Source organism: Salmo trutta, chromosome 20 (assembly GCF_901001165.1).
Source record: "Salmo trutta chromosome 20, fSalTru1.1, whole genome shotgun sequence".
Classification (NCBI taxonomy): Eukaryota; Metazoa; Chordata; class Actinopteri; order Salmoniformes; family Salmonidae; genus Salmo; species Salmo trutta.
The window spans coordinates 3,095,362-3,116,749 of record NC_042976.1 but is presented as its reverse complement, the minus strand read 5'-3'; the positions used below and the strand labels follow the sequence as shown (position 1 = coordinate 3,116,749).

Here is a 21,388-nt window from a genome sequence, read left to right as displayed (position 1 = left end):
ATGTACACAAACAACAAGTGTGTGGTTAAAATTGGCAAATAAAACACACATTCCTTTCCACAGGGCTGTGTGGTGAGACAGGCAAAGATTGTTATAACTAAACCAAGATAGACCACAGCCTGTCGTTTCCAATGGGAACAAATGAGTCATAGTGGGCAGAGCCAAGCACCAGCGACCCGGAGCGTATTGGCTCGTTCTTGCACGCATCTGCATATTTCCGTTAGGGAACACCTACTCTGTGAAGTGTGCTATAACTCAATTCGTCTTTGCACTCATAAAATAAAACTCGGGATTTTTTAAAACGTTTTGCGAAGGATAAAGTTTATAAAACTTAGTCCACTCTGTTCATAACATTTTTTTTTTAGTTTTGGGAAGAGAAAACTGTATTGAGATAAAAAATGTCATATCGATGAGAAAATTTGCAGAATGTCGGACAAAATCCATCTCATTCCATCTTCTCCCAGCCAGCGGGCTTCCTCTCATGCCCATATTTGGTAGTGACCTCTCATGCCCATATTTGGTAGTGACCTCTCATGCCCATATTTGGTAGTGACCTCTCATCACCATATTTGGTAGTGAGTGGAAACGCCAAGCGGATGCTTCACATTTATTGATCTGGTGAAATATCTGCCTCGTTGTTATATCTGGGTGACAGGGATGCAGCTTAAGCCTCATCCTCTTCAACATTTATATCAACAAATTGGCGAGGGGACTAGAAAAGTCTGCAGCACCCGGCCTCACCCTACTAGAATCTGAAGTCAAATGTCTACTGTTTGATGATGATCTGCTGCTTCTGTCCCCAACCAAGGAGGGCCTACAGCAGCACCTAGATCTTCTGCACAGATTCTGACAGACCTGGGCCCTGACAGACCTGGGCCCTGACGGTAAATCTCAGTAAGACAAAAATAATGGTGTTCCAAAAAAAGGTCCAGTTGCCAGGACCACAAATATAAATTCTATCTAGACACCGTTGCCCTTGAGCACACAAAAAACTGTACATACCTTGGCCTAAACATCAGCACCACAGGTAACTTCCACAAAGATGTGAACGATCTGAGAGACAGGGCAAGAAGGGCCTTCTATGCCATCAAAAGGAACATAAAATTGACATCCCAATTAGGATGTGGCTAAAAATACTTGAATCAGTTATAGAACCCATTGCCCTTTATGGTTGTGAGGTCTGGGGTCCGGTCACCAACCAAGAATTCACAAAATGGGACAAACACAAAATTGAGACTGCATGCCAAAAAGATGTCCTCAATGTAAAACACCAAATAATTCATGCATAATTCAATCTACAATCAATCTCTCTCTCTTTCTCTCTTTCTCGCTCTCAATTCAATTTCAATTCAAATTAAGGGCTTTATTGGCATGGGACACATCTGTTGCCCTTTTCTTGTGGTAACAGGTCATAAGCCTAGAGAGGAACCAGGCTCTGAAGGGTGGCCAGTCCTCTTCTAGCTGTGCCGGGTGGAGATTAATAGAGTACATGGCCATTAAGGCCAGATTGGTCTTCAAGATGTTCAAAAGTTCATAGATGACCATCAGGGTTGTAGAGGGTGCAACAGGTCAGTACCTCAGGAGTAAATGTCAGTTGGTTTTTCATAGCCGATCATTCAGAGGTAGAGACAGCAGGAGCGGTAGAGAGAGAGAGTTGAAAACAGCACGTCTGGGACAGGTAGCACATCTGGTGAACAGATCAGGGTTCCCTTGCCACAGGCAGAACAGTTGAAACTGGAGCAGCAGCATGACCAGGTGGACTGGGGACAGCAAGGAGTCATCAAGCCAGGTAGTCCTGAGGCATTGTCCTAGGGCTCAGGTCCTCCTGGAGACGAGGGAGAGAGAGAGAGAATTAGAGGGAGCATACTTAAATTCACACAGGACACCAGAGAAGACAGGATAATTAGACCAGATATAACAGACTGACCCTTGCCCCCTGGCACATAGACTATTGCAGCATAGATACTGGGGGAGGTCGGGAGACACTGTGGCCCCGTCTGATGATACACTTAGTGGAAGTTACCTGTGGTGCTGATGTTTAGGCCGAGGTATGTATATGTTTTCTGTGCTCTAGGGCAACAGTGTCTAGATGGAATTTGTATTTGTGGTTCTGGCGACTGGACCTTTTTTGGAACACCATTATTTTTGTCTTACTGAGATTTACTGTCAGGGCCCAGATCTGACAGAATCTGTGCAGAAGATCTAGGTGTTGCTGTAGGCCTTCCTTGGTTGGGGACAGATCTAGGTGTTGCTGTAGGCCTTCCTTGGTTGGGGACAGATCTAGGTGTTGCTGTAGGCCCTCCTTGGTTGGTGACAGAAGCACCAGATCATCAGCAAACAGGAGTCAGCTGTTAATGATAATGCAGAGGATTTTCCCAAGGTTGCTGTTAACGCATTTCCCACGGTAGTTATTGGGGTCAAATTTGTCTCCGCTTTTGTGGATTGGGGTGATCAGTCCTTGGTTCCAAATATTGGGGAAGATGTCAGAGCTGAGGATGATGTTAAAGAGTTTATGTATAGCCAATTTGAATTTGTGGTCTGTATATTTTATCATTTCATGCCATCAACAACACAGGCCTTTTTGGGTTAGTTGATTCTAAGATTTGTATATCTCTCTCTCTGTCTTTATCTCTCTCAATTCAATTTCAATCCAATTTAAGGGCTTTATTGGCATGGGAAACATATGTTTATATTGCCAAAGCAAGTAAAATAGATAATATATAAAAGTGAAATAAACAATAAAAAATTGACAGTAAACATTAACAAAACACTCACAAAATAGAATAGAGACATTTCAAATGTCATATTATGTCTATATACAGTGTTGTAACGATTTGCAAATAGTTAAAGTACAAAAGGGAAAATAAATAAACATACATATGGGTTGTATTTACAATGGTGTTTGTTCTTCACTGGTTGACCTTTTCTTTTGGCAACAGGTCACAAATCTTGCTGCTGTGATGTCACACTGTGGTATTTCAACCAGTAGATATGGGAGTTTATCAAAATTGCGTTTGTTTTTGAATTCTTTGTGGGTCTGTGTAATCTGAGGGAAATGTCTCTCTCCCTCTCTCCCTCTCTCCCTCTCTCCCTCTCCCTCTACCTCTCCCTCTCCCTCTCCCTCTCCCTCTCCCTCCCCCCCTTCTCTCTCTCTCTCCCTCCCCCCCTTCTCTCTCTCTCTCCCTCTCTCCCTCTCGCTCTCCCTCTCGCTCTCCCTCCCCCCTTCTCTCTCTCTCCCTCTCTCCCTCTCTCCCTCTCTCCCTCTCGCTCTCCCTCTCGCTCTCCCTCCCCCCTTCTCTCTCTCTCTCTCCCTCCCCCCTTCTCTCTCTCTCTCCCTCTCTCCCTCTCTCCCTCTCCCTCTCGCTCTCCCTCTCGCTCTCCCTCCCCCCCTTCTCTCTCTCTCTCTCTCTCTCTCTCCCTCTCCCTCTCTCTCTCTCTCTCTCTAGAGGGCAGAGTTGGTTTAATCAAGGTAAACCAGTTATGAGATGTGTGATACGTCCGGCAGGAGTGGCAGAAGCAGCATGTGCCTCTCTCCATTATCTCAAGTGTCCAACAATAGAGAAACATTGATTTCACACTCCACTAAACTTGATGGATCTGATCACTCCTCAAGAATGGCGTCATACCATAGAGATCTGTTTCATATTTCTGTCTCTCCTTTAAATGTGCTTAAATGTGCATCTAATTTCTTGAACCCTCGCCGACTAGCTCTGACCTCAGTCTCTGGGAGAGAAAGGGGCATCAGTATTGTGCTGATTCCAGAGTTTTTTTACAGAACTGACTGGTCTAATGTAGAAAGGACTTAGTATTACAGGACTGACTGGTCTAATGTAGAAAGGACTTAGTATTACAGGACTGACTGACTGGTCTAATGTGGAACGGACTTAGTATTACAGGACTGACTGACTGGTCTAATGTAGAAAGGACTTAGTATTACAGGACTGACTGGTCTAATGTAGAAAGGAGAATTAATATCATGTGTGTGTGTGTGTGTGTGTGTGTGTGTGTGTGTGTGTGTGTTTCATGCTATAATATGTATGTTTTGCCTGGTGTGTGGTATGTCATTTGAGCTATGGCGGCATTTTCTTTGTACATTTTTTTATTTCAACCTTTATTTAACTAGGCAAGTCAATTAAGAGCAAATTCTTATTTACTATGATGTCCTACCCAGAGGAATAAAGGCCTCCTGCGGGGCTGGGGGATTAAAATATAAACGGTAATGACAGACAGTAAAATACATTCTTAAGACCAACATTATGCCCCATCAGCTAATACACCCTGCATCTCTCCTCTCTCCTCTCTCTCTCTCCTCCCTCTCTCCTCTCTCTCCTGTCTCCTGTCTCTCTCCTCCCTCTCCTGTCTCCTCTCTCTCTTCTCTCTCTCTCCTGTCTCCTCTCTCTCTCCTCCCTCTCTCTCTCTCCTCTCTCTCTTCTCTCTCCTCCCTCTCTCCTGTCTCCTCTCTCTCTCCTCTCTCTCCTGTCTCCTCTCTCTCTTCTCTCTCTCTCCTGTCTCCTCTCTCTCCCCTGTCTCCTTTCTCTCTCCTCTCTCCTCTCTCTCTCCTCTCTCTCTCTTCTCTCTCCTCTCTCTCCTCTCTCTCTCTCCTCTCTCTCTCCTCTCTTCTCTCTCTCTCCTCTCTCCTCTCTCCTGTCTCCTCTCTCTCTCCTCTCTCTCCCCTGTCTCTCTCCTCTCTCTCCTGTCTCTCCTGTCTCTCTCTTCAGGCCTAGATGAGCGTTAATAACATGATTAGGCCTGGATGAGCATTAACAACATCTAAATCAATCTAAACAACATAATTCAAAAAGTCCCACCAAAATCCGTCAGTGTATACTAGAGATAGCACTGGACGCATCTCAGTCTGTGACAAGATGGCGCCAACGAGGATGGCTGATGTTTTACATGCTCCTAACCAATTGTGCTATTTTTAACGTTGTTTGTAACTTATTTGGAAAACATGTTGTTGCTGCTACCGCCTCTTATGACCGAATACAACTTCTTGTCATCAGAACAGCGATTACTCACCACGAACTGGATTAAGCTTTTTCCTTTAATGAGTCCAACGAGAAAGAGATACTGCTCTCCCGGGAACAGGCCCAGATTCACGTAATTTGCGTGAAGAAAAGACGGAGGAAAAGAAGACGCGGATCGGGCTGCCTTCTGAGAATCCGTAGGCGAGCGTGTAAACTCCTACTGCCATCAATTCTACTTACTAACATGCAATCATTGGAAAATAAAATGGATAACCTACGATTACGATTATCCTGCCAACGGGACAATAACAACTGTAATATCTTATGTCTCACCGACACGTGGCTGAACGACGACACGGATAATATAGAGCTGGAGGGATTTTCCATGCACCGGTAGAACAGAGAAGCTACGTCTGGTAAGACGAGGGGTGGAGGTGTGTGTCTTTTTGTCAATAATATCTGCTGCGCGATGTCTAATATTAAAGAAGTCTCGAGGTATTGCTCACCTGAGGTTATGATCAGCTGTAGACCACACTATCTACCAAGAGAGTTCTCATCTATATTATTTGTTGCCGTCTATTTACCACCACAAAACAATGCTGGCACTAAGACTGCACTCAACTAACTCGTTAAGGCCATAAGCAAACAAGAAAATGCTCACCCAGAAGCGGCGCTCCTAGTGGCCAGGGACTTTAATGCAGGCAAACTTAAATCAGTTTTACCAAATTTTTACCAGCATGTTAATAAATGTGCAAACAGAGGAAAACAACTCTATACCACCTTCACTCCACACACAGAGACGCGTACAAAGCTCTCCCTCGCCCTCCATTTGGCAAATCTGACCATAATTCTATCCTCCTGATTCTTGCTTACAAGCGAAAACTAAAGCAGGAAGTACCAGTGATTCGCTCAATACGGAAGTGGTCAGATGATGCAGATATTACGCTACAGGACTGTTTTGCTAGCACAGACTAGAAAATGTTCTGGGATTCATCCAAAGGCATTGAGGAGTATACCACCTCAGTCATAGGCTTCATCAATTAGTGCATCGACGACGTCGTCCCCACAGTGACTGTATGTACATATCCCAACCAGAAGCCATGGATTACAGGTAACATTCGCATCGAGCTAAAGGCTAGAGCTGCCGCTTTCAAGGAGCAGGACACTAATCCGGATGCTTATAATAAATCCCATTATGCCCTCAGACGAACCATCAAACAAGCAAAGTGTCAATACAGGATTAAGATTGAATCCTACTAACCCAGCTCTGACACTCGTCGGATTCAACACGATTACGGACTACAAAGGGAAACAGACGGGCTAAATGCCTTTTATGCTCGCTTCGAGGCAAGCAACACTGAAGCATGCACGAGAGCACCAGCTGTTCTGGATGACTGTGTGATAACGCTCTCGGTAGCTGATGTGAGCAAGACCTTTAAACAGGTCAACATTCACAAAGCCGCGGGGCCAGATGGATTACCAGGACGTGTACTCAAAGCATGCATGGACCAACTGGCAAGTGTCTTAACTGACATTTGCAACATGTCCCTGACTAAGTCTGTAATACCTACATGTTTCAAACAGACCACCGTAGTCCCTGTGCCCAAGGAAGTGAAGGAAACCTGCATGAATGAATATCGCCCCGTAGCACTCACGTCGGTAGACATGAAGTGCCTTGAAAGGCAGGTCATGGCTCACATCAACAGCATCCTCCCGGACACTCTAGACCCACTCCAATTCGCATACCGCCCCAACAGATCCACAGATGACGCAATCTCAATCACACTCCACACTGCTCTTTCCCACCTGGACAAAAGGAACACCTATGTGAGAATGCTGTTCATTGACTACAGCTCAGCGTTCAACACCATAGTGCCCTCAAAGCTCATCACTAAGCTAAGGACCCTGGGACTAAACATCTCCCTCTGCAACTGGATCTTGGACTTCCGGACGGGCCGCCCCCAGGTGGTAAGGGTAGGCAACAACATGTCTGCCACGCTGATCCTCAACACTGGGGCCCCTCAGGGGTGTGTACATAGTCCCCTCGTGTACTCCCAGTTCACCCACGACTGCGTGGCCAAACACGACTCCAACACCATCATTAAGTTTGCTGATGACACAACAATGGTAGGCCTGATCACCGACAACAATGAGACAACCTATAAGGAGGAGGTCAGAGACCTGGCAGTGTGGTGCCAGGACAACAACCTCTCCCTCAATGTGAGCAAGATAATGGAGCTGATCGTGGACTACAGGAAAATGTGTGCCAAACAGGCCCCCATTAACATCCAGGGGGCTGAAGTGGAGCGAGTCGAGAGTTTTAAGTTCCTTGGTGTCCACATCACAGAACTCTCATGGTTCAAACACACCAAGACAGTTGTGAAGAGGGCACGACAACAACTTCCCCGTCAGGAGACTGAAAAGATTTGGCATGGGTCCCCAGATCCTCAAAAAGTTATACAGCTGCACCATCGAGAGCATCCTGACCGGTTGCATCACCGCCTGGTATGGCAACTGTTCAGCATCCGACCGTGAGGCTCTACAGAGGGTAGTGCTTACGGCCCGGTACATCACTGGGGCCAAGCTTCCTGCAATCCAGGACCTATATAATAGGCTCTGACAGAGGAAAGCCCATAAAATTGTCAGAGACTCAAGTCACCCAAGTCATAGACTGTTTCTCTGCTACCGCAAGGCAAGCGGTACTGGAGCGCCAAGTCTAGGACCAAAAGGCTCCATAACAGCATCTACTCCCAAGCCATAAGACTGCTGAACAATTAATAAAAATGGCCACTGGACTATTTACATTGACCCCCCCCCCCCCACCCACTGCTGCTACTCGCTGTTTATTATCTATGCATAGTCACTTCACCCCTAACTACATGTACAATTTGCCTCAACTAACCTGTACCCTCTTGTTACAAATGACGTTTGATTTGATTTGAATCTACCACATCCACAGATGTCTATCTTCCGTATCTGCTGTGAAAAGTTTCAGAGCTAGAGTGGTGTTTGTCAGACCATGAGACGTCCCCCAAAGTCGGTCTTCTCACGAAAACATATGTAGCGTCCAAACGGTTGGATCTACAAACTATGGAAAGGGGGAGAGTCTCACGAACACGATGGTGGTTTTCGTTTTGCTCTACGATCCTCACAAGTGTCAGGGAACTCGTCTGAAGTCGATACAGTTAAAGTGCCAACTTCTGAACCATTTGGGCTACAAACTAACGTGGTAGTTTTGTGCCTACCCCAAAAAAAGGGGTCAAATATGTTTAAACAAATATTTCCTGAGCTTTCTTATATCCCCTAGATAACAACAAACAAACAAACGCTTCAAAACCATTGTTTCTTATTGTTTATTTTTTGACTGTCTTTTTTTTACCATTTACGAATGTGTTTCTCTGGGCTACAGTAGTAAATGCCAAATTCAATATTTTATAAAATCTTTTTTTTTATGTATATATTTTTTTAGACCTCCTAAAATGTATTGTTAATAACATATTTAGGCCTAGATGAGAATTAATAATCCATGAATTAATAATATGCGTAGTTAAAAAAAAAAGTTAGACATAGTACTGTAACTTGGTATGTTAATGAGGTGACCTTGTTATGAGGAAGGACTTATTTTGTTGATACATTTGTAAGGGACAACAAATTTAGACAGAAAATAAGCTTTATTCGATTACAGCACTGAATGCAACTGAGTATCTAGAGAGTGATCATACTGCATTGTGCTCTGTTGAGGAACTCCCAGCTCAGGGAGGGATGGGTGGAGGGATGGCTGGAGGGATGGGTGGAGGGATGGGTGGAGAGATGGGTGGAGGGATGGCTGGAGGGATGGGTGGAGGGATGGGTGGAGGGATGGGTGGAGGGATGGCTGGAGGGATGGCTGGAGGGATGGGTGGAGGGATGGGTGGAGGGATGGGTGGAGAGATGGCTGGAGGGATGGGTGGAGGGATGGGTGGAAGGATGGGTGGAGGGATGGCTGGAGGGATGGGTGGAGGGATGGGTGGAGGGATGGGTGGAGGGATGGCTGGAGGGATGGATGGAGGGATGGCTGGAGGGATGGGTGGAGGGATGGGTGGAGGGATGGGTGGAGATATGGGTGGAGGGATGGCTGGAGGGATGGGTGGAGGGATGGGTGGAGATATGGGTGGAGATATGGGTGGAGGGATGGCTGGAGGGATGGGTGGAGGGATGGGTGGAGGGATGGGTGGAGAGATGGCTGGAGGGATGGGTGGAGGGATGGGTGGAGGGATGGGTGGAGAGATGGCTGGAGGGATGGGTGGAGGGATGGGTGGAGGGATGGGTGGAGGGATGGCTGGAGGGATGGGTGGAAGGATGGGTGGAGGGATGGCTGGAGGGATGGGTGGAGATATGGGTGGAGGGATGGGTGGAGATATGGGTGGAGGGATGGCTGGAGGGATGGCTGGAGGGATGGCTGGAGGGATGGCTGGAGGGAAGAGACGGAGGAGTGTGTTATGTATTTCCATCTAGTCTTCCTGGTTATGTAACTGTCATGGGACTCGCTGTGATTCATCAGATCTCTACAACACACACATCTTCAGATGGAGGACTGGAGTGTGTGTGTGTGTGTGTGTGTGTGTGTGTGTGTGTGTGTGTGTGTGTGTGTGTGTAGCAGCAGTCCTGGTTGTTGTGTGTGTGTGTGTTTCATGCTATAATATGTATGTTTTGCCTGGTGTGTGGCATGTCATTTGAGCTATGGCGACATTTTCTATCTACATTTTTTGATTTCAACCTTTATTTAACTAGGCAAGTCAATTAAGAGCAAATTCTTATTTACTATGATGTCCTACCCAGAGGAAAAAAGGCCTCCTGCGGGGCTGGGGGATTAAAATATAAACGGTATGACAGACAGTAAAATACATTCTTAAGACCGACATTATGGCCCATCAGCTTATACACCCTGCATCTCTCCTCTCTCCCTCCTGTCTCCTCTCTCCTCTCTCTCTCCTGTCTCCTCTCTCTCTCTCCTGTCTCCTCTCTCTCTCTCCTCTCTCTCTTATCTCTCTCTCCTCTCTCTCTCCTGTCTCCTCTATCTCTCTCCTCTCTCCTACCTCTCTCTCTCTCCCCTGTCTCTCTCCTCTTTCTCCTGTCTCTCTCTTCTCTCTCTCTCTCTCCTGTCTCTCTCCTCTCTCTCTTTCCTGTCTCTCTCCTCTCTCTCTCCTCTGTCTCCTCTCTCTCTCCTGTCTCTATTCCATCTCTGCTCTCTCTTTCTCTCCTGTCTCTCTTCCATCTCTCTCCTCTCTCTTTCTCTCCTGTCTCTCTCCCCTCTCTCTCCTTTCTCTCTCCTGTCTTCTCTGTCCTCTCTCTCTCCTCTGTCTCTCCGGTGCCCATTCTGTCTCTTTCATTCTCCACTAACCTTATATATTTCCTCTCTGTCCACTAACAGTATCTCCTATCCCCATCCGAGCCCTCTGACAGGGTTAGTAGACAGCTATCGCTGTTTCTCTTCTCTCCCCTCTCAGAGCCTTGGTCCTACCTTGGGTCAAAAGAGGTCCAGTTCTCCGGAGACGACCATGTCACTGGTCAGGAAGAAGGATCCCTGTGGCTCAGTTGGTAGAGCATGGTGTTTGCAACGCCAGCATGGTGTTTGCAACGCCAGGGTTGTGGGTTTGATTCCCACGGGGGGCCAGTACAAAAACATTATAATAATGAAATGTATGCATTCACTACTGTAAGTCGCTCTGGATAAGAGTGTCTGCTAAATGATGTAAATGTAAATCTCCTCCCGTTCCATAGGCAACGCCCACACATGCTCAGGGGGCGTGTCTGCAACGAGAGCTTCAGAGCAGCCATCGATAAGTCCTACGATGGACCAGCTGATGAGGATGATGGTAAGATATCAGAGAGACACACACACACACGCATGCAGAAACACACACACTCTGACCATCCCTCTCACCATCTCAATCATTTGCCCTTCCAACACTTAACTTAAAATCTTCGTGATTTAAAAAGTATATAGAATTATTTAACCTTTATTTCCCAAGGAAAGTCAGTTAAGAACAAATTCTTATTTACAATGACGGCCTGGCAAAAGGTCTCTTGCAGGGACGGGGCTAGGATACTTAAAACCAATTTTTATATATATATATATATATATATATATATATATATATATATATTTATATTTATATATATATATATATATATATATATATATATATATATATATATATAGTGACATGGCAGGAGATATTTTTTAAACAATTACTGCTTTGCATGCAAGCCAGTGATTTAAATGTGTTACAGCTGGATGAGTCAACAGACGTGGCGGGCCTGGCACAGCTCCTGGTATATGTCCGTTACGTTTATGGGGGGGTCAATTAAGGAAGACATCCTCTTCTACAAACCACTGGAAACCATGACAACAGGAGAGGATATTTTTAAAGTACTGGACAGCTTTGTGACATCAAATGGACTTTGGTGGTCAAGATGTGTTGGTATCTGTACCGATGGCACAAAAGCGACGACAAGGAGACGTAGTGGCGTGGTAACGCGCATGCAAGCAGTTGCTCCCAACGTCACTTTGTTACACTGCAGCATCCACCGAGAGGCTCTTGCTGCCAAGGGAATGCCTGACAGCTTGAAAGACGTTTTGGACACTACAGTGAAAATGGTTAACTTTGTTAAAGCAAGGTCCCTGAACTCTCGTGTATTTTCTGCATTATGCCATGATATGGGCATGTAACGCTTTTACAACATACAGAAGCTGGTTATCAAGGGGCAAAGTATTAACACTATTTTTTGAATTGAGAGACGAGCTTAGAGTTTTCTTTACTGACCATAATTTTCACTTGTCTGACCGCTTGCATGAAGACGAGTTTCTCACTGTCACATCCTGACCATAGTAAGATGTTATTTTATATGGTAGAGTAGGTCAGGGTGTGACAGGGGGTGTTTTTCTATGTTTTGTATTTCTATGTTCAGGTTCTAGTTTTGTATTTCTATGTTGGGTTTGTTTGGGATGATCTTCAATTAGAGGCAGCTGGTCCTCATTGTCTCTAATTGGAGATCATACTTAACCTGTTACATCTAGGGGGCAGTAATTTCACGGCTGGATAAAAAACGTACCCGATTTAATCTGATTATTAGTCCTGCCCAGAAACTGGAATATGCATATAATTATTAGCTTTGGAGAGAAAACACTCCAAAGTTTCTGAAACTGTTTGAATGGTGTCTGTGAGTATAACAGAACTCCTATGGCAGGCAAAAACCTGAGATGCTTCTGTTCAGGAAGTACCCTGTCTGAACATTTCTTGCCCTTCTTTATTATCTCTGTCGTTTACAAAGGATCTCTGCTCTTACGTGACACTTCTTACATCAACAATGGAGTCTCACAGCCCGGGAAAAACAGGAATGATGTCATTCAAAGCCCTGGCTGAAGCACACGAGAGCAAATGCTGAGTGGTCAGTCAATGGACTAAGCCTTAGGCGCGTGACACGCCCCGCCCCCGGCTTTCGGTTTTTTCCTCAGTTTACAGACAGGCAGATTCCCGGTCGGAATATTATCGCTTCTCTACGAGATAAATTGCATAAATATTGGTTTTAAACAGCGGTTGACATGCTTCGAAGTACGGTAATGGAATATTTCGAAATTTTTTGTCATATTTTGCGTCATGCTCGTGGCCGAGATTTAGCGTTGGGATAGTGTCTAGAACGCACGAACAAAACGTCGCTGTTTGGATATAACGATGGATTATTTGGGACCAAACCTACATTTGTTATTGAAGTAGAAGTCCTGGCAGTGTATTCTGATGAAGAACAAGCAAGGTAAGAACATTTTTCTTATAGGAAATGTGATTTTGGTGAAGGCTACACTGGGTGGGTGTCTAAATAGCTAGCCCTGTAACGCCGGGCTATGTACTTACATTATTGCAAAATGTGCTTCATCCGAAAAGCTATTTTAAAATCGGACATATCGAGTGCATAGAGGAGTTCTGTATCTATAATTCTTAAAATAATTGTTATGCTTTTTGTGAACGTTTATCGTGAGTAATTTAGTAAAATCACCGGAAGTGTTCGGTGGGAATGCTAGTTCTGAACGTCACATGCTAATGTAAAAAGCTGGTTTTTGATATAAATATGAACTTGATTGAACAGACATGCATGTATTGTATAACACAATGTCCTAGGTGTGTCATCTGATGAAGATCATCAAAGGTTAGTGCTGCATTTAGATATGGTTTGGGTTTATGTGACATGATATGCTAGCTTGAAAAATGGCTGTGTGATTATTCCTGGCTGGGTACTCTGCTGACATAATCTAATGTTTTGCTTTCGCTGTAAAGCCTTTTTGAAATCGGACAGTTTGGTTAGATAAAGGAGAGTCTTGTCTTTAAATAGCTGTAACATAGTCATATGTTTGAAAAGTGTAAGTTTTCGGATTTAGAGGAGTTTGAATTTCGCGCCCCGCCCATCATTGGATATTGGAGCAGACGTTCCGCTAGCGGAACGTGTAGATGTAAGAGGTTATTAAGTAGGGTTTTTTTTCCACCTGGGTTTGTGGGAGATTAATTTTGAGTTGTGTATGTTTTCACCTCTGCGTCACGGTTTGTTGTTTTTGTCTTTCAGTTTGTTTACGTATTGCATAGTTTCACAGGTTAAATAAAATGTGGAACGACACACACACTGCACTTTGGTCCGCTCCTTCCGACAACCGTGACACTCACGCGACTGCCCTATCTGGGTGATGTTTTTTCTGGCCTGAATGATCTGAATCTAGGATTACAGGGACTCTCCATAACTATATTCAAGGTGCAGGACAAAACTGAGGCTATGATTAAGAAGTTGGAGCTCTTTTACCCAGGGACTGCGGTTGAAAATTAGACGGCTGGCTAAAACCCGTCACTTTTACTGAAACGTTGATTAATGTGCACTGTCCCTGTAAAAATAAAATAAACTCAAACTTTTCTGTCTGCATTAACAAGGACAACACACAGGTCTTTCCATCATTGTATGATTTTTTTTTGTGTGCAAATGAGTGCGCATTTACGCAGGTACTTTCCCGAAACGACACAAACAACTGGATTCGTTATCCCTTTCATGCCCTGCCTCCGGTCCACTTACCGGTATCTGAACAAGAGAGCCTCATCGAAATTGCAACAAGCGGTTCTGTGAAAATTGAATTTATTCAGAAGCCACTGCCAGATTTCTGGATTGGGCTGCGCTCAGAGTTTCTTGCCTTGGCGAATCGCGCTGTTAAGACACTGATGCCCTTCACAACTACGTACCTATGTGAGAGTGGATTCTCAACATTTTTGATGAACAAATAAGGTTTTATATGTAAGAGGGTTAAATAAAGAGCAAAATTATTGATTATTATTATGTCATTATTTGTGCCCTGGTCCTATAAGAGCTCTTTGTTACTTCCCACGAGCCGGGTTGTGACAAAAACTCACACTCATTCTTATGTATGATACATTTATCGTATAGTGTGTGTTTGTGTGTGGCAGGCTCACAATGATGGCAAAAAACAACATTTGAAAGTGCGCTGACCCTGGTGCTAGAGGGGGTACAGCTGGAGGTTGAATGTTTGAAGGGGTACGGGACTATGAAAAGTTTGGGAACCAACGGTCTATCGTATCAAAAGCTTTGGCCAAGTCAATAAAAATAGCAGCTCAACATTGCTTAGAATCAAGGGCAATTGTGACATCATTGAGGACCTTTTAAAGTTGCAGTGACACATCCATAACCTGAGCAGGAAACCAGATTGCATACAAGAGAGAATACTATAGACATCAAGAAAGCCAGTCAGTTGATTATTGACACGTTTTTCCAACACTTTTGATAAACAGGGCAAAATAGAAATTGGCCTATAACAGTTAGGATCAGCTTGATCTCCCCCTTTAAATAAAGGATGAACCGCAGCTGCCTTCCAAGCAATGGGAACCTCCCCTGAGAGGAGAGACAGGTTAAAAAGGTCAGAGATAGGCTTGGCGATGAACCTTAAAGAAGAAAGGGTCTAAACCATCTGACCCACATGGTTTTTGGGGGCCAAGTTAAGGAGCTCCTTTAGCACCTCGGACTCAGGGAGAAACTTTGTTGCGGGGCAGGGGAAAAAGAGGAAGAAGCATCGGGGCTAGTCACATTAGAAGGGGTGAGAGATGAGGAAATGTTGGACGGGCAAGGAGGCATGGCTGAGTCAAATAGGAATCCTGACTTAATGAAGTGGTGATTAAAGAGCTCAGCCATGTGCTTCTAGTCAGTAACAACCACATCATCAACATTAAGAGACATGAGCAGCTGTGAGGAGGACTGTTTATTCTCCAGGTCTTTAACCGTTTTCCAGAGCTTCTTGTGGTTAGACCCACAGAGAGAAAACTGCTCCTTTTTAGCAAGCATCTATGACAAATCAGGACAGGTTGTTTCCCTCAGCAGCCATTACCAACACAGGCTGTAAAACAGTGATCACTAAGGTTATTACAGAAAACACCAGACTGATACCTCTCAGGATTATTTGTGAGGATAACATCAAGGAGAGTAGCCTTTTCTGGGTGTTTGGAGTCATACCTTGTGGGATTGGTAATACTCTGAGAAAGATTTAGGGAGTTGCTTTAGGACATGGTCAGGTGGTTTAAGCATGTCCTAGTTTAGGTCACCTAGCAGGACAAATTCAGACTTAGTGTAAGGAGCCAGGAGAGAGCTTAGGGCAGGTAGGGTACAGGCCGGTGCTGATGGAGGACGATAGCACCCAGCAACAGTCAACAAACAGCTGTTTGAAAGTTTAATACTTAAAAGCAACAAATCAAATTGTTTGGGGACAGACTTGGTGGAGACAACCGAACACTGAAGGTGATCCTTGGTAAAGATTGCCACTCCACCACCTTTGGAAGATCTGTCTTACCGAAAAAGGTTATAACCATAAAGGTTAACATCAGTATTCAAAACACTCTTCCTTAACCACGTCTCAGTAATGACCAACACATCTAGATTGGAGCTGTGAACCCACACTTTCAATTGATCCATTTTAGGTAATAAGCTTCTAGTGTTAAAACGTCCAGAAAACCCAGGCTTTTACAAGAGCAGAAATCAGTGAAGCAGATATCAGAGCACAAGTCAGAATTGGGGCTAGCAACAGTAGATGGGCCAGGGTGTACATGCACATTTCCAGATATCATCAGCAGTAATACAATCAAGGCACGGCAGAGGACAGGGGAGAGCTCTGCACTGTTAATTTATGACATTTGAATGTGCCATCAGATGGTAACAAAATCATATTGTACAGCAATTTCATCAGGTAACATGAATAGAAAGTTGGCAAGAGGGATAGGAGGCTAAGAGTATGTTTTTGTATTTAAACTTTATTTAACTTGGCAAGTCAGTTCAGAACAAATTCTTATTTTCAATGAGGGCCTAGGATCAATGGGTTAACTGCCTTGTTCAGGGGCAGAACGACAGATTTTTACCTTGTCAGCTCGGGGATTTGATCTTGTAACCTTCCGGTTACTAGTCCAACGCTCTAACCACTAGGCTCTACCTGCCTCCCCAACCATTTAACCTGATAGACCACAGCATTTCCCCCCCCCCCCCAGTACACAGAGTTCAGGTTGTTATGTAGTGTTGTCCTGTTCTGGGAGGTGGTGGAGGTGTTGACTGGTCTTAATTGGTCTTCCTGAGAGAGAGAGAGGACAGATCAAAGACACGTGGCAGAGACAACATCTCTCATTAGACTGAAGGAGCAGAGGGAACACAGCCCCCTGAATAACACACACACACACACACACACGCACGCACGCACGCACGCACACACACACACACACACACTGACACAACACACACACACTGACACACACACACTGACACACACACACTGACACACACACACTGACACACACACACACACACACACACACTGACACACACACACACACACTGACACACACACACACACACACACTGACACACACACACTGACACACACACACACACACACACACACACACACACACACACACACACACTGACACACACACACACTGACACACACTGACACACACACACGCTGACACACACACACTGACACACACACACACACACACACTGACACACACTGACACACACACACACACACACACACTGACACACACACACACACACACTGACACACACACACTGACACATACACACTGACACACACACACTGACACACACACACTGACACACACACACACACACACACACACACTGACACACACACACTGACACACACACACACACACACACACACACACACACTGACACACACACACACACACACACACACACACACACACACACACACACTGACACACACACACACACACTGACACACACACACACACACACACACACTGACACACACTGACACACACACACTGACACACACACACACACTGACACACACACACACACACTGACACACACACACTGACACACACTGACACACACACACACACACACACACACTGACACACACACACACACACACTGACACACACACACTGACACATACACACTGACACACACACACTGACACACACACACACACACCACACACACACACACTGACACACACACACTGACACACACACACACACACACACACACACACACACACACACTGACACACACACACACACACACACACACACACTGACACACACACACTGACACACACACACTGACACACACACACACACACACACACACACACACACACTGACCACACACACACACACACACCACACACACACACACACACACACTGACACACACACACACACTGACACACACACACACACACACACACACACACTGACACACACACACTGACACACACACACTGACACACACACACACACAAACACACACCCACACACTGACACAACACACACATACTGACACACACACACTGACACACACACACTGACACACACACACACACACACACACACACACAACACACACATACTGACACACACACACTGACAGAGAGCGTACACAAACACACACACACACAGACACAACACACACACACACACACAGTGAAAGTGGCATCACAGCTGAATCAATAGGACAGGGATGTGTGTATGATGTGAGTGTAAGCATCTCTAGTCCAGGACCTGACTGCTGCTGTCCTAGCAACTGTATCTCCCTTGTTCCCCTGTCATACTGTAGCAACTGTATCTCCCTTGTTCCCCTGTCATACTGTAGCAACTGTACCTCCCTTGTTCCCCGGTCATACTGTAGCAACTGTACCTCCCTTGTTCCCCTGTCATACTGTAGCAACTGTATCTCCCTTGTTCCCCGGTCATACTGTAGCAACTGTACCTCCCTTGTTCCCCTGTCATACTGTAGCAACTGTATCTCCCTTGTTCCCCTGTCATACTGTAGCAACTGTATCTCCCTTGTTCCCCTGTCATACTGTAGCAACTGTATCTCCCTTGTTCCCCTGTCATACTGTAGCAACTGTATCTCCCTTGTTCCCCTGTCATACTGTTGCAACTGTACCTCCCTTGTTCCCCGGTCATACTGTAGCAACCGTACCTCCCTTGTTCCACTGTCATACTGTAGCAACTGTACCTCCCTTGTTCCCCGGTCATACTGTAGCAACCGTACCTCCCTTGTTCCACTGTCATACTGTAGCAACTGTACCTCCCTTGTTCCCCGGTCATACTGTAGCAACCGTACCTCCCTTGTTCCACTGTCATACTGTAGCAACTGTACCTCCCTTGTTCCCCTGGCATACTGTTATGTCCTTGTTTAGCGCTCACTGTTAGTATGTGGGAGACTTTCTGCTCTTTTGTTAGGTCATTGGAGAAGAGGATTAGTTCTATACTATAGTGTCTACAGAGTAGTGACGGACGGTAGCAATGTACTCACAGCCCTCAGCAGGACACAGATTGTATTATAGTTGGTCGTACGGCGAGACTATAGTATGCCCTGAATTAAAATCTCCCTACCTGTCACGTCCTGACCAGTATAAGGGGTTATTTGTTATTGTAGTTTGTTTAGGGCGTGGCACGGTGGTGTTTGTTTTGTGTGTTTCGGTGTTTTTGGTTTATGTTCTATGTTTTCTATTTCTATGTGTTTATCTAGTTTTCTATTTCTATGTTGGGGTTTTGGCAATGACCTCCAATTAGAGGCAGCTAATTGGAGGCCATATTTAGTTGTGTTTGTTTCACTTGTGTTTTGTGGGTGGTTATTTTCTGTATAGCCTCGGAGCCTTATGGAACTGTTTTTGTCGTTTGTTATTTTTGTTTAAGTGTTCACGTTACTTCAATAAATTAAGAAGATGAGCACTTTACCCGCTGCGCCTTGGTCCAATCCTTACGACGCCTATCACACTACCATCATATCCAATGTCTATGAAGTTCACATCACATTTCCCCTGCCCCTCATAATGAGCTGTCTGGTTACTGAGAACCACATAATGGAGTTTTCAGGGTCGTTAACAATGGAGTTTTCAGAGTATTTTCTGTCCACCTACCTTGCTGAAATTCTAGAAAAGAGACTATAGCGTCCATAAAGTGACCATTGGACTTAAGTTTGTAGGTGCAACATTTTTTTTTATTAAATTAATAATGTATCGCTCTCACATGCTCATTTCTGTCCATTAAGAACCAACGTTTTGCTACCTTTTTGTAATATTTTCTGACGATGCTAACATCGTTTCAGCCTAAAAGTTCTAAAACCCAGGACCAGTAACTCGGTTGCTGTGCGACAGCAGCAGCTAGTATTAGCAGGCTAGCAGCTGTAGCTAGCTAGCTAACATCAGTAGGATGAGAAGCAAGCTTCAAGCAAAGGAAGCTAGTCATCTGTCTAAACTAAATCACAGCACAAACAAATAAGCTAGCGAAAGTACCTTGGCTGATATTATAGCAAGTTAGCTATAGCCAACAAGCCAGTAGCTACAAGCCAACAAGACTATACTGTACCATAACTGTGTACCACAACTCAATGTTGACAATACATGTTCAACCGTGTGTAACAACCGTCGTTGGTGGAAAGAGGAGACCAAGGTGCAGCGGAGGATGTGTTCATCATGAGACTTTTAATAGACCGAATTGAACACTAATAACAAAACACGAACTTAAACGACAGCCAACAGTTCTGTCAGCAACTACACTAAACAGAAAACAATCCCCCCACAAAACCCAAAGGAAAAACAGGCTCCTTATGTGTGACTCCCTATCAGCAACAATGAACTTCAGCTGTGCCTGATTGGGAGCCACACACAGCCCAAAACAAAGAAATACAAAAACATAGAAAAATGAACATAGAACGCCCACCCAATGTAACACCCTGGCCTAACCAAAATAAAGAAAAAAAAAACCCTCTCTATGGCCAGGGCGTTACACCGTGTTAAATATTGCCTAGCTATCTTGTTTCAAGAGGACCACAATGGAAATAAGTTCCAGACTTTGTTTGTTATCCTCCATGATTTAACAAAGGAAATACATTTGACTTTTTTTTTTTTTTTCTGTCATGTTTTATGGACACGCTGCTATTTCCCTGTTTTGCCTTCTTGCCAGGTCACCCTCTCAAAAGAGGTTTTGAACCTCAATGGGTTTCACCTGGTTAAATAAAAAAAAACATTGTGTGTTATCCTCCATGATTTAACTCTTTGTTTATGTACGGCTTTTTCAAGTTTTATGTATGGTGTTTTCTTTTTTTAAATGGTCAAATTAATAAACTAAAACAAAACTAATATCATAGATAGCTAAATTATTCCATAAATCATAGCTACCTAGATAAGGTAAGTTCAAAGTCAACAACAAACTTTAGGAAACTGCCATGCTGCTAACTTATAATACATGCAAGGGCCATTTCTCATCTAGCTACTCCGGCATGATACAGTCAAACTGTCTAGATAGCTAGTTACGTGTGCAGCCAAATGTCAGTTTTAGCACAAACACTGCTAGCTAGCCTATATTGCCTCAACCAAGACCAGCCTCTCACAACACATGCTGTACTGATAAAACAAATTGTCTTGCTAATAAACAGTTAGCTAGTTAGCTGTTGAATCTAAACCCGACCAATGCACATGCAAGTAACGTTTCGGCTGTGCATTGCAGTGAGTGTACACATGCTAGCTAGCTAATTAGCAAGATAAACACACGAGACAGACACGGCGCTGTTCAAGCATCCAGAAGAAATTCCAGCCCTTTATCTTAAGATGCATTAATTCAGTACACCATTGAAATGTCAATGCAATTTTATTCATGCCATTTTTAGCAACATTTGCACTGACTGATCCACAGTGTTAAGTTACTTTTCAACCAAAAAATCTGAACTCTGTAAGTAGAATGAAGTTTAAAGACATATTTTCCAGACGTTGCAGTTTGGTTCATTTTAGGTTCTGAATCAAAAATGAAAAGACGTTTTTTTTATGGAAGTTTAAAAGATGCCTTTTCTGG

At 44.5% G+C, this 21,388-nt stretch overlaps 1 protein-coding gene across 1 annotated transcript in view; it reads left to right on the top strand.

Moving 5' to 3' along the window:
- LOC115156267 (partitioning defective 3 homolog B-like) overlaps positions 1–21,388 on the top strand; it is a 73,680-nt gene that overhangs the window by 38,944 nt on the left and 13,348 nt on the right. Inside the window, exon 3 of the mRNA XM_029703726.1 lies at positions 10,728–10,822. Within this exon, the coding sequence (XP_029559586.1) occupies positions 10,728–10,822 (95 nt within the window). The remainder of the gene's footprint in view (positions 1–10,727; positions 10,823–21,388) is intronic.